This window comes from Laccaria bicolor, genomic scaffold (genome assembly GCF_000143565.1).
Source record: "Laccaria bicolor S238N-H82 LACBIscaffold_29 genomic scaffold, whole genome shotgun sequence".
In the NCBI taxonomy this organism is placed as follows: domain Eukaryota; kingdom Fungi; phylum Basidiomycota; class Agaricomycetes; order Agaricales; family Hydnangiaceae; genus Laccaria; species Laccaria bicolor.
Genome location: NW_001889900.1, coordinates 109,530 through 121,802, shown reverse-complemented (window position 1 = coordinate 121,802; position 12,273 = coordinate 109,530). Strand labels below are relative to the sequence as shown.

Below are 12,273 nucleotides of genomic sequence, written 5' to 3'. Positions count from 1 at the left end.
GGGAAGATTACTGCAGAATTGGCAAAGTAGTGCCATGACCTACCATGCAATTGCTAAGTCAATCTTGTGATAAAGAACCTTTTTGTAGAAATTGAGCGACTTCCACAATGGGCGGGCGTAAGTGCCGATCCCACTATTGTACCACGTCCTTTGGTTATCTCCAACCTTCTTCAATATGAGGTTGTACAATTCGATTACGTTTGTGTTCTGATCGTTGAAAGTGTCGATACCCTGGACGGATATTCGCCAACCTGACACTCACCTTCTCTCCAAACTGGTTCGACATCCCATCAATACAGACGATAAGGTTTCTACCGTTCAACTTATGGCCGCATGGCATGCGTGGGTTATCAGATGAGGTCTTGAAATTCGGGTCTACGCCAGCCACGAGGCCGGGGTTGTGAGGCTTGTCATCCTCTGATCGATAATTTAGCTCCTGAACGAAGGGTATGGCAAGTAGATGGAATACTGACAATTGTTAGTGGTATGTTCGCTATTCTGTTGATTGGGATTATCCATCGTTGGGACGAAGGCGAAGGAGGAAGAACTGGTTATGAGGAAAGTGAGAATGTCTGCGCCGCGCGTGAGGTTTCTTATAGAAGATACACGCTGTAAATGCCATGCGTAAACTGCATTTCACCTGTCAGCATCATTCATTTACCGAAGTGGACAAACGGGAGATGTGTGCTTGAACAGCGAATTGTTGGCTTTTTTTTTTTGAATTCTGCAAAAATATCATTGATGGTATGCCAGTTGACCCCAGGGGGATTAAACATATGTACCATCGGCGACGTATAGTCCCGAAACATCGGAATTGTGTTGCAGAGGCAATTCCTGAGGGCTTGAAAGGGGGGCACGTGGGAGTTTGTGAAGAAGCGAGCATGTTGAAGGCGTGCAAAGCATGCACAAACATTTCTTCAGTAAGCAGATTTCTATAAGGGGCCCAGAAAAAATGACTCGCAATCTCACATCATCACTAAAACTGTTGAAATCAAATCAGCAAGCGTCAATTCTTTGTGATCAACCCGAATTTAATGTTCTTGGGCTCGTTTTAAAGCCAGTAGACATGTTAATAAATTTACCGATTCATACTTTAAAAATATTAGACTAAAGACCGGTTAAAACTGGTGCAGACCGAAACCAGTCTAAAGACCGCAAAAAGACCGCAGACCACGGTCTTTTTCGGTCCAGTCTGGTCTTTTTGACTTCTGGGAAAAAGGTAGACCGGTTACGGTTATGGCTAAAGCCCCTGGGCGTCAAAAGACCAGACCAGACCGGACTTTCAAACACTACTCAACCTTGCCTTGGCTGAGTCAGTAAATCAACCTTGTCATCGATTCAGCATAAAAGACATTGTGTTCCACTTCAACCATCCCTCTGTCCCTTTTTGTATTGACCAGAGCTCTGCCATGTGGTGTGGATTTGGCTTGATTTAAGCCTGTCCAATGCATGTCAATATCAAGTCGAACATAAAAAGGAAAATGGGTTTCAAACATCTAAAAATGGTCTGCAATAGTCAAGATCATAGACATTAGGGATTGCTCCTCTCTCAATGCTATTGATGACGATGTCCCAGTGATCCTCAAGAGTCAACACAGCATTGTAAAAGACTGATGTAAAGCTCGCATGCATGAGGACAAGTGATGGATCCATAACAGCAAGAGCATAGTCATTAAGAGGTTTCCCAAGAAACTTGGGATGGTGTACTTTACACTCCCCCACATAGGATTACTGCTGTTCATCCAGATTTTTTCTCTGGTCCAGTTGGACTCCAGATGGACTCTGGCAGACTCCAGCTGGATATCCAGAGTCCATCTGGAGTCCAACTATCATACAACCAAATGTCTATATTTCTGGATCATCCAGGTGGAGTCTATCTGGAGTCTGTATACTCTGTCTGGACTCCACCAGACTTAGACCTTAAGTTGATAATTGAGGTACTTAGATTTCATGAGACAAAGAAAATTGAAGTGTATTAGCAACTACATAAGTTGATTTTACTACATTCTATGTTACAGAGAGGGGGAAAGGAGTGGGGGGGGGTGGGAGTGGTGATCAGGAATGGAGGGAGGGGGTAGAGAGGAATGGAGGGGGAGAGAAAGGAAGGGAGAGGGAGAGAGGAATGGAGGGGGGAGGGAAAGGGAGAAGGGAAAGAGGAATGGAGGGAGGGGGTAGAGAGGAATGGAGGGGGGAGGGAATGGAAGGGAGAAGGGAGAGAGGAATGGAGGGGGGATGGAAAGGGAGAAGGGAAAGAGGAATAGAGGGAGGGGGTAGAGAGGATTGGATGGGGACAGAGGAATGGTGGGGGAGGGAAAGGGAGAAGGGAGAGTGGAATGGAGGGAGAGTGGAAAGAAGGGAGAGGGGGGAGAGAGAGGAATGGAGTGGGGAGAGAGGAATGGAAGGGGGGGGGAGTAGTGAGCAGCATGGGAGGGGGTGGTGAGTCATGGAGGGAGGGAGGAGTGGTGGTGCTTGGCCCTCGTCGCGTCCCACGTGGGCGTTGTATTGTCGTCCCAGGGCGGCCATTCATTGTCGTTGCGTGTTGCCGTTGTCACGGTCGCGGTTGCGTGTTGCCGTTGTTGTTGTTGTTGCATGTCGTGTCGTTGTTGTCGCGTGTCGTCGGCGTCGCGTGTCGTTGACACGTCATCGTGTCGTGGGTGGTGCTTGTCATCAGCCTCGGTGGTGGTTGTGGGCTGTTGTTGGGGTGTGGTGTTGTTGCGTGGGGTTGCTGTTGTTGTGAGGTTGGTTTGGGCGAGGTATGGTGGTTGGGTGTGTCGAACGAGGTTGGAGATGGTGGGAAGGTGGTGGTGGGAAGACAAAAGACAACGACGCGGCAACAAAGCCAACGTGCTTTCGGAACGTGCCAGGAGCGAGGGTATATGATGTGTAAAAGTTATAGAGCTAATAAAGCCTTCGTGGTGTAGTGGTTTATTGCAGCAGTTACAGCTGCCCAAGTGATTGAGTGTTCAATTCCCGGTCATGGCATTCTTTTTTTCTGGTCTAATAATAATAACAATAATAAATAAACAGAAATTGTAAACTCTTTCTGGACTCCATATGGAGTCTGGCTGGTTGACTGTGTTATGAGGTGGAGTCCATGCAGTCCAAATGGTGGACCTGGACTCCAGTTGGAGTCCAGGTGGATCCTAGACTAACATTTGGCTGGGTTGCCACCAGAGAAAAAATCTGGATGAACAGCAGTAATCCATCTGGAGTCCGCCGGAGTCCATCTGGAGTCCAACCGGAATATGTGGAGGAGTGTAAAGTCCTCACATTTCTAATGAAAAAAGCGGACACTAGACAATTGTGTAATGAGTAAAGCAGACACTACATAGTGTTGTAATGAAAAAAGCGAACACTACACAATTTTGTAATGCACAAAGTGGACACTACCCAGATTTCTAATGAAAAAGCGGACACTGCACAGTTTTCTAATGAAAAAAGCAGACACTGCACACATTTCTAATGAAAAAAGGGAATACTGCAGAGTTTTCTAATGAAAAAAGCGGACACTACACAATTTTGTAATGAATAAAGTGGACACTACACAGAATTGTAATGAAAAAAGCGGATACTACACAGAATTGTAATGAAAAAAGCGGACACTACACAATTTTCTAATCAATAAAGCGGACACTACACAATTTTCTAATCAATAAAGCGGACACTACACAGTGTTGTAATGAAAAAAGCGGACACTACACAATTTTATAATGAATAAAGCGGACACTACAAAGTGTTGTAATGAAAAAAGCGGGCACTACACAATTTTCTAATCAATAAAGCGGACACTACAAAGTGTTGTAATGAAAACAGCGGACACTACACAATTTTCTAATCAATAAAGCGGACACTACACAATTTTCTAATCAATAAAGCGGACACTACACAGTGTTGTAATGAAAAAAGCGGACACTACACAATTTTATAATGAATAAAGCGGACACTACAAAGTGTTGTAATGAAAAAAGCGGGCACTACACAATTTTCTAATCAATAAAGCGGACACTACAAAGTGTTGTAATGAAAACAGCAGACACTACACAATTTTCTAATACATCAAAGTGTTGTAATGAAAAAAGCAGACACTACAAACCAAAGTGTGGGAAATAATTCCCCACCCAAATGCGCAGTGTGCCTGACATCAGGTGTGTCAGAAAAAAGTGTAACCCTTTTCCCAATTAGGAAGTCGCCCAATTAGGAAATAGTGCGCACATCATCATTAACAATGACCACACCATGCTAGCCATTAATTCTTCTGGCCCAAAAAGCGTGGGAAACAGTTCCCAACCTAAATGCACACTGTGCCTGACATCAGGTGTGGCAGAAAAAAATGTAATGCTTTTCCCAATTAGGAAATAGTGCACACATCAATGCATATACTACACATGGGTCAAACCCATTGGTAAATATCTGTCAACAAACATCCCAATGAGGGTATTCTGTCTACAAAATAATAGGTAAATCCCCTGTCCCCTATATTAAAAAAATCCCAAGTTTTTCTCTTAAATATAGGACCCCAGACACCCCTTGTGGCTGAAAAAATATATCCTTAGTCAACCCTAGCTGCAAAATATATCCCAAGTCCATCCCAGACAAGAAATATATTTCTACATTGTGACAGTCACAATTCAGGGTCCAGGCATAAGAAATATATTTGGAGTCCATTCCAGTGAGGAAATATATTTAGTGTGACATTGGACAACAAAATATATTTAGGTAAAAGTGGAGATATACAAGCCCAGAATATATACACTATAGATATACACCCTGACATTTACTCCCATAGTATTCATGGAGTTTGCAAGACTAACAGTCAGTTGTCAGTGGGTGACTGAAGTGCAATTGTAGTCGATAGACCATGGGATTGATCTTTTCAACTACTTCGAAAGGTCTGATCATTCGCTGTACCAACTTCTTGCTGGTGCCTTCAACGTCAACTAACTCTAGGGTATGCAGGTTTACTAACGCGAAGTCTCCGACTTTCAATTCTTGGACAGGTCGCCTCTTTTTATCATAAGCTTTAGCTTGTCAATCCTGAGCTAAGGCGATAGCGTCCTTTGCGAAATTACAATGTATCTCCAGTGTTTCGACAAAGTCTTCAGCTGATTGACTCGGAAGGAAGGGGATGAGCAGGGTCAATTTCGGGAACTATCGCGCTTACTGATGTTCTCGGATTATATCCCATAAGTAGGAAGTTAGGGGAGTATTTAGTGGACATATGTGTGCTGCTGTTATACGAGTAGGTTAGAACACTAAGCCAGCTTGACCAATTCTCCCGATCAGAGGAGACATAAGCATGGAGCATTTGTTCAATAGTAGCATTGAGAATTTGGTTTGTCCATCCGTTTGCGGATGATGCGCAGACGAAAGTGCCATGACACTACTGTAGTTGGAGACAACGGATCTCCAGAAGACGGTGGCCCAAAGTTTATCTCGGTCCGAGATTATTATTTCAGGCAAACCATAGACATTAATGACCCTCTCGATGAATAACTTAGCAAATCCTTCTTGTGTCAAGGTAGTATGCATCGGAATTTTAATGGCAAACTTGGTAAGTTTGTCAATGATAACCAGTATTGCAGTATACTTTTGGTCTCCAGACGGCGGTAATCCAGTTATCAGGTCCATAGAAACTGTGGAGAAGGGTCTGGATGGTATATGCGTGGGTCTCAACGCGCCCATCTTTGCCCAATGGTCCAATACCGAACGCGAACCTTCTGGCCGGGACGTGCACTCAACAGGTGGGGGTGTAAAGCTTTGTTGCATATAATTGACAGCCAAGCCCAATTCTATAAACGAAGTCAGCAAAGAATAACGAGTTTCATGAATTTTTTACCTGGCCGCATTGCTAACTCGGGCACGATCCACTCCATCTCACTGGCTGGCGGCCCAATCTCCCAGCCCTTTCCTTTGTCAGTGTTGGTACCGACCTCGGTCTCAGTGCTCTTGAAAATTGCCAATGTGTGTGGTGTGGGTGGCTCAATGATTATGGTGGGAGTCACCCGGCCCACGTCTTTGTCGGCTTTTGGACTGGCACCGACCTCGGTTTCCTCATGTTTGACTTCAGCCATCTCTATGTCGATACCACCCTTGAACTTCCCCTTTCCCATTGTCAGACCAACCTCCATGTCCACGTCAATTGCATGCTCCACATCATGCCCGACTGTGGCCATTTCGACATCCTGCTTGTCCTTCTCTTTGACATCCGGCTTCACCTTCTTCACCTGCGGCTTCTTTGACCTCACTTTCTTCCTCACGATCTTCACTTGGGCATCTCCCCCGGAGACTGTGGCCATTTCAAGATCCTGCAACCCCTTTTGGATCTCGTCTTTGACCTCACTGTCGGTGTCCTTTTTCTTGGTTACTGCATATGTGCAGGTCGTCTTACCCGTACTGCAGGTGAAGCAGGATCCTTGTTGTGGGGGGGAACGGATAGTGCATGGAACAATGTCTCGATCTTGGCGTTTGCTGCAGGCCTCACAGGGGATATCCGCAAGCTGATAATTGCCTTTCGCAATCGCGGCATTCTGATTTGCAAGACGTTCGGCAGTTTTGGCTTGCCTTAAAGCGGCCATGGCGGTCTTGGGAGGACCGGCGTCGGGGTCTAACTTGGGCCTTCGGATGAGACTGAAGCTGGCACTGGGTGTCATGCGGGAGAAATGGGGCTGGGACTTGGGTTTAACCGCCTTTGCTTCCCCACCAACCAGTCGAAGTGACTCCGACTTCGGCTTCAATGTTTCCTCATCACTGCTGCTGTTGATGAACTCCACGCTCACGACTCTGGTCTTCTTTGGCCTGGCTTCGATCGAGTCCCCTTTTCTTTTTTTGCTTTGGACTGGGGCAGCGGTGTCGTTAGGAGTCACCTCTGATTGTGGCTGGGCGCTGGACCCGGCCTCGGGTTTCCTTCGCCCAGACTTTGTCTTACTCTTGGTCTTCGTTTCAGCCGCTGGCACAGGATCGGTTGATTTTGCCCGACGTGTTGGTTTTGTTGGGGCCGGGAGCGATGATGAAGCTGTCGGTACCGGCAATGGGGGAGTTGGGACTGTGACTGGGAGCAATGAATCGGTCGAAGATGGAGGTAAAGGGGGAGAGGGACCGGCATAACCTTCCATAAAGAAGGTAGGGGTGGTGGGTTGTGGGATCGAGAACATTTTGGTCCAATCAACCGATGGTCCCGCTCAGGCCATTTCCGTGTACGCCAAAATCCAAGGGTGGTTGAGCCACTGGGCCGCGTTATACCACATATTCTTGTCGATGAGCAAACATACAAATCGTTCCTGTAGGAGAAAGAGATCCAATTTCAGTCAACAAATCATTGTTAGTCACTCACAGCTTTCCCGTATGCATCCTCTTCCACCGTCCATTGGTGGGCCAGAAGACCTTCCCTGTGACAGTTGTAAAAGTTCAAAAGCGTGGAGGTGGCCACCCTAACATCCTCCAAGAACCCGGGAGTGAGGGTATGGGCCTGTTGAGCGGCTTGAGCAAGTTCAGCAGTGGACATGGTAAGTGGGAATGGGATGATCGAGGGTGGTGAATGTGCGCGTCGGAATGGGACAATGGTGAATGTGAAATTACGAAGTTGTAAACGCGGTCACGTGGTGGCGTTACTTCAACCGAGATCCGTACAATGTTCAACCGAGATCCGCAGAATGTTCCATGGCCGATCTGCAGTGGCATGCTTTCCCACCGTTGAAAAGCAATGCGTCTTCATCACCAACCACACAGTGCAATCCCAGGAAAAGCTATCTACTCTCTGACTGATATGTCTTTAACAAATCCAGGTATTGTCCCTACTCCACACCAAGGATTGTCTACTTAATGTAGATAAACAGAAGCTGTGATGAAAGACCAAGAAATGAAGGATGGTAAGTTTTATGTACTCTTGTCGGCTGAGCAGTTCTAACCATATCTTAGGAACGGCCGAGGCTCTACCCCCTCTTCAACCAAGTGGTGAGTTCCAGTCAGTGACAGAAAACTAGCCAAACCTAAATTCTGGGTGGCCGATAGGACAGAGCCAAGAATCTGAACTAGTGATGGAAGTGGACGTCCCATCCTCGGCTCCTCACAGATCCATTTTCGATTTCAAAGAACCTACCCCTGCTCTAAGTTCCAACCCATTCACCCCAGCCTCAGCTCACCAATCCATTTTCGAGTTTAAGAAAGTCGGTACTTCAGCTTTTGCCCTGACCTCGCAATACTTTACCATCCCCCACATAATCCACATGGACTCCACTGGATTCCACTGGACTGGACTGGACTGGACTGCCAATCACAAAACTGGACTCCACTGGACTCCCAGCACAAAACTGGACTCCACTGGACTGCAAGCACAAAACTGGACTGGACTGGACTGGACTGGACTGCAAATCACAAAACTGGACTGGACTGGACTCCACTGGACTCTCCCAACACAAAACTGGACTGGACTGGACTGCCACAGACCTAAGTTAATCCAGAATTCCTGAACTTAGACTTCAAAACAAAAAATAAAATTGAAGTGTATTTATTAATTAAATTAATTAAATTTACATAGATTCTATGTTACAGAGGGGGGAGGGAGGGGGAAGGGAAAGGGAAAGGGAGGGGAAAGAGAGGAATGAATAGGAGGGGGAAGAGAGGAATGAATAGGAGGGGGAGGGAGCAAGGAAGGGGGAAGGAAAGGGAGGGGGGGAGAGAGGAGCAAGGAAAGGGGGAGGGGGGAAAGGGGGAGAGAGTGAAGGGGGGAGGGAGTGGAGGGGCCTCGTCGCCGTTCAGCGCTGGCGGGCGCTCGTCGTTTTTCGGGTGTGGTGGGGGCGGCGTTTTCGTCGTTGCTCGTTCGTCGTCGTCGTCGCGTGTCGTTGTCCCGGCGTGTAGTCGTCGTCGTTGCGTGTCGTTGTCCCAGCATGTAGTCGTCGTTGTCGTCGTGTGTCGTCGTCGTCGCGTGTCGTCGTCATCGCGGTCGCGTGTCGTGGTCGTGGTCGTGGTCGTGTGTCGTCGTCCCGGCGTGTAGTCGTCGTCGTCGTCGTGTGTTGTCGTCCTCGCGCGTCGTCGTTGTCCTCGCATATCGTCGTCCTGGCGTGTCGTCGTCCTCGCGTGTCGTCGTCGTCGTGTGTTGTTGTCTTCGTGTCGTCGTTCTTGTGTGTCGTTGGCCTCCTCGTGTGTTGTTTTTGTTGTTGCGTGCCGCTGGCGCCTGTCGTGGTGAGTACGGGGCATTGGGGTGGTGGGGCAGACATACCCTTGGCCCATGACGTTGACACGTCATGGGCGCCGTCCCTCGTTCTTGGCCTGTCCTTCCACGTTGGCGTGGGCATGGGCGTGGGCGGCGTTGGCGTGGGCGGCGTTGATGTGGGCGGCGTTGATGTGGGCGGCGTTGATGTGGGCGGCGTTGGCGTGGGCAGTGATAGAGGTGGTGGTGGTGGAAGGGAATGGTGTGACCATGCCGCAAACAGGAGACGTGACGATATGGCACGCCCTCAAGTAAGTCACGTGACCTCACCCCGCAGACTGAACAAAATCATAAATCCTTATTGCAGCTATCACTGACCCACACTACATGTAAATTATAACCTTTCCTTTCATTGATCATTAAAATGTATACTCTATTTTCGCTTTTTTAGAAGTATTCATATATAATAATAATAATATACTGGAATGACTGGAATCCACTGGACTCCACTGGACTCTGACTGGACTCATAGTCCACTGGACTGGGACTGGACTCAGGAAAGTGGCTGGCAGTCCAGTGGGAGTCCAGTGGACTGGACTGGACTGGACTCCAGTGGACTGGGCATTCTGCCAGCCAATCTGGCCTGGTAAGAGGGCCACTGGAATCCACTGGAGTCCAGTGGAGTCCAGTGGAGTCCATATGGATTACGTGGGGGATGGTAAAGACCTCCTGACCTCGGCTCATCAAGCATCAATGTTCGATTTTCAGCACGTGGGCACTTCAACGAATGTGCCACCTGTTTCCCCGTCCTCGGCTCATCAGCCATCGATTTTCGATTTCCAGAAGCCTGGCAGATCTCCACCAGCCTTGGCTCGTCAGGCATCGATTTTTGATTTTCAGCAAGTGGGCACTTCAACGAATGTGCCGCCTGTTCCCCCGTCCTCGGCTCGTCAGGCATCCATTTTCGATTTCCAAAAGCCTGACATCCCTGCACCAGCCTCGGCTCGTCAGGCATCGATTTTTGATTTTCAGCAAGTGGACACTTCAACGAATGTGCCGCCTGTTCCCCCGTCCTCGGCTCGTCAGCCATCCATTTTCGATTTCCAAAAGCCTAACAACCCTGCACCAGCCTCGGCTAATAAAGGATCCCCTTTCGATTTTCAAGTCCATCGTTCATTTACCCCGGCCTCGGCTGTTCAGCCTTCCATTGATTTTCAAACACCTGGCACGTCTGCTCCAGCTCCTGCCTCTGACAAACCAGGCATGTCTTCCCCTGGCGCCTCAAGGTCCAATAGTACTCTGGGATCACGGAAGTATCTGACGAAATCACAAGAGGCCAAATTACGACTCCAGGGCCAAGGAGGAGCTGCCATTCTGCCAACTCAGCCAGGCGATGCCTTCGTTTTCGGCCTGGCTCCTGTCTTCGTCTACACTCAAGAGAGGACAACACCACGCCCACCACCTTCGACCGAATTGTTGGACTTGGATCCAAACTCCCCACGTGCAAGGGGTTTATGTCGCAAGTACAATATCAAGGTTGTGTCTGATGACAGCATTGGTGATCGCACGGGCGTGGTAGCCGAGGTCGTTCAGGCAATTGGCAAAGTGTGGGAAAGAGCTATGGACCCTGAGGCTTCATCCGACCCTTCGATTAGGAATTTGCAGGCCGCCTTTGATAAATTGTTGACGAGGGGAGATGAGTTTACTGAGATGGATCGTATGGACCTGGTTCGTCATAGCGAAATTCACCAGGAGGCGCTCAGATCCCTGCCTGACAGCATAGCGACAACGAGCCATTATCGGTATGTTTTGGCCACCTTGAGGAGGGAGAAAGACCGGTTGCGTGAACAAATCGATTCAGACCGTGATCTGGTTGCAGCAATGGACGTTGAAGATACCCGCTGCCAGATAGTGCTCACATTTAATTGGTCGTAAGACAAGCCTCCCGGCTCAATTAGTCAAATGAACACCTTTTCAACCCTTGCCTTTCATGATAGGAAAACATGATGAACTACGAAGTGACACTGCTGAAACCGGACACAGACTAACATCATTGAACATGCTATGTATTTCGCACCCGGGCATGAATGACTAACATCATTAAACATGATAGGTTTAACTGACGAATGAAACTTTCTTGGACCGGGTGGAACGAACACTTTCTTCAGCAATCTTTTTCGACCGTTCTTGGGTTACTATACCGAGTTCCCCTGTAGAAACCTTGCCTTTCATGATAGGACAAGGTTTTGGTTTTGGCTTGGTGGGGACATCAATAGATGGTTGCTGACTGGGACCGGCCTCTGACTCCTTTTGTTTTGAAGGGACTGGTCATTTTGCGTTGACACCACTTGACTTAGTGAAATCAAAGCTATTCGAAGCTTTGGTTGTGTCCGACCTCAGATTGGTTGCTTGAGCTGGTTTGACAGTGGCTTGGATAACAGCCGAGGCAGCTCGGCATTTGACTTTGCCTGGTCGGGCACTCCTCGGGCCAAGTTTGTAACCCTTCTCTAACCGATAGTGTTTGAAAGTTAGGTTAGTTAACCGGAAAATAACCGGAAAATAACCGGACCTAACCGCAACACTAACCTAACCGCAGTTAGGGTTAGTTGATTTTGAAAATGGAATAACCGGTTATTTTGCGGTTAACTAACCGTTAAATAACCGGTTATAACCGGTTATAACCAGCCCTATTATACACCTTCAAAACGCACTTTAGAACGTCAAAAACGCTTAAAATTTGACTAAGTTACGGTCAAATCTCTAAAATATCACTCAAATGTGTAGACTTTCAAGGATAATTGCATAAATATGTCAATTCTTCACCGATTTTAGCGTTCTTGGGCTCGTTTTAAAGCTAGAATATGCAGAAATAATATCTATCAAGATACATATGAGCATATTTGCCTTGTTATAACCGATTCTTTATTTTTCGGTCCTAACCGGTTAGTAACTGCAAATAACCGACCATAACTGGTTAGTTGCGGTCCGGTTAGGTTATTTTAGGTTTCGGGACAAAGGCTAACCGGTCTCGGTCTCGGTTAGAGCCCCTGGGCACCCAATAACCGGACCTAACCGGACTTTCGAACACTACTAACCGAGGAAACTTGCAGGGTGTATCCCTCTCATCA

General features: G+C 47.7%; 3 protein-coding genes across 3 annotated transcripts; 1 reads left to right on the top strand and 2 right to left on the bottom strand.

Annotated features, from left to right (window-relative positions):
* Positions 1-7,178: 7,178 nt before the first annotated feature.
* On the bottom strand, positions 7,179-7,501 carry LACBIDRAFT_304739 (uncharacterized protein; the record flags this gene model as incomplete). Its single annotated transcript, XM_001885002.1, has 2 exons — positions 7,179-7,277; positions 7,331-7,501. 2 exons carry the CDS (start codon positions 7,499-7,501, stop codon positions 7,179-7,181), a joined length of 270 nt encoding a protein of 89 aa, XP_001885037.1.
* Positions 7,502-8,750: 1,249 nt separating this feature from the next.
* Positions 8,751-9,290, bottom strand: LACBIDRAFT_330714 (uncharacterized protein; the record flags this gene model as incomplete). Its single annotated transcript, XM_001885001.1, has 1 exon — positions 8,751-9,290. One exon carries the CDS (start codon positions 9,288-9,290, stop codon positions 8,751-8,753), a length of 540 nt encoding a protein of 179 aa, XP_001885036.1.
* LACBIDRAFT_304737 (uncharacterized protein) lies at positions 9,289-11,080 on the top strand (the record flags this gene model as incomplete). The annotated part of the gene is made up of 3 exons (XM_001885088.1): positions 9,289-9,456; positions 9,513-9,534; positions 9,678-11,080. 3 exons carry the CDS (start codon positions 9,289-9,291, stop codon positions 11,078-11,080), a joined length of 1,593 nt encoding a protein of 530 aa, XP_001885123.1.
* Between the last annotated feature and the right edge of the window lie 1,193 nt (positions 11,081-12,273).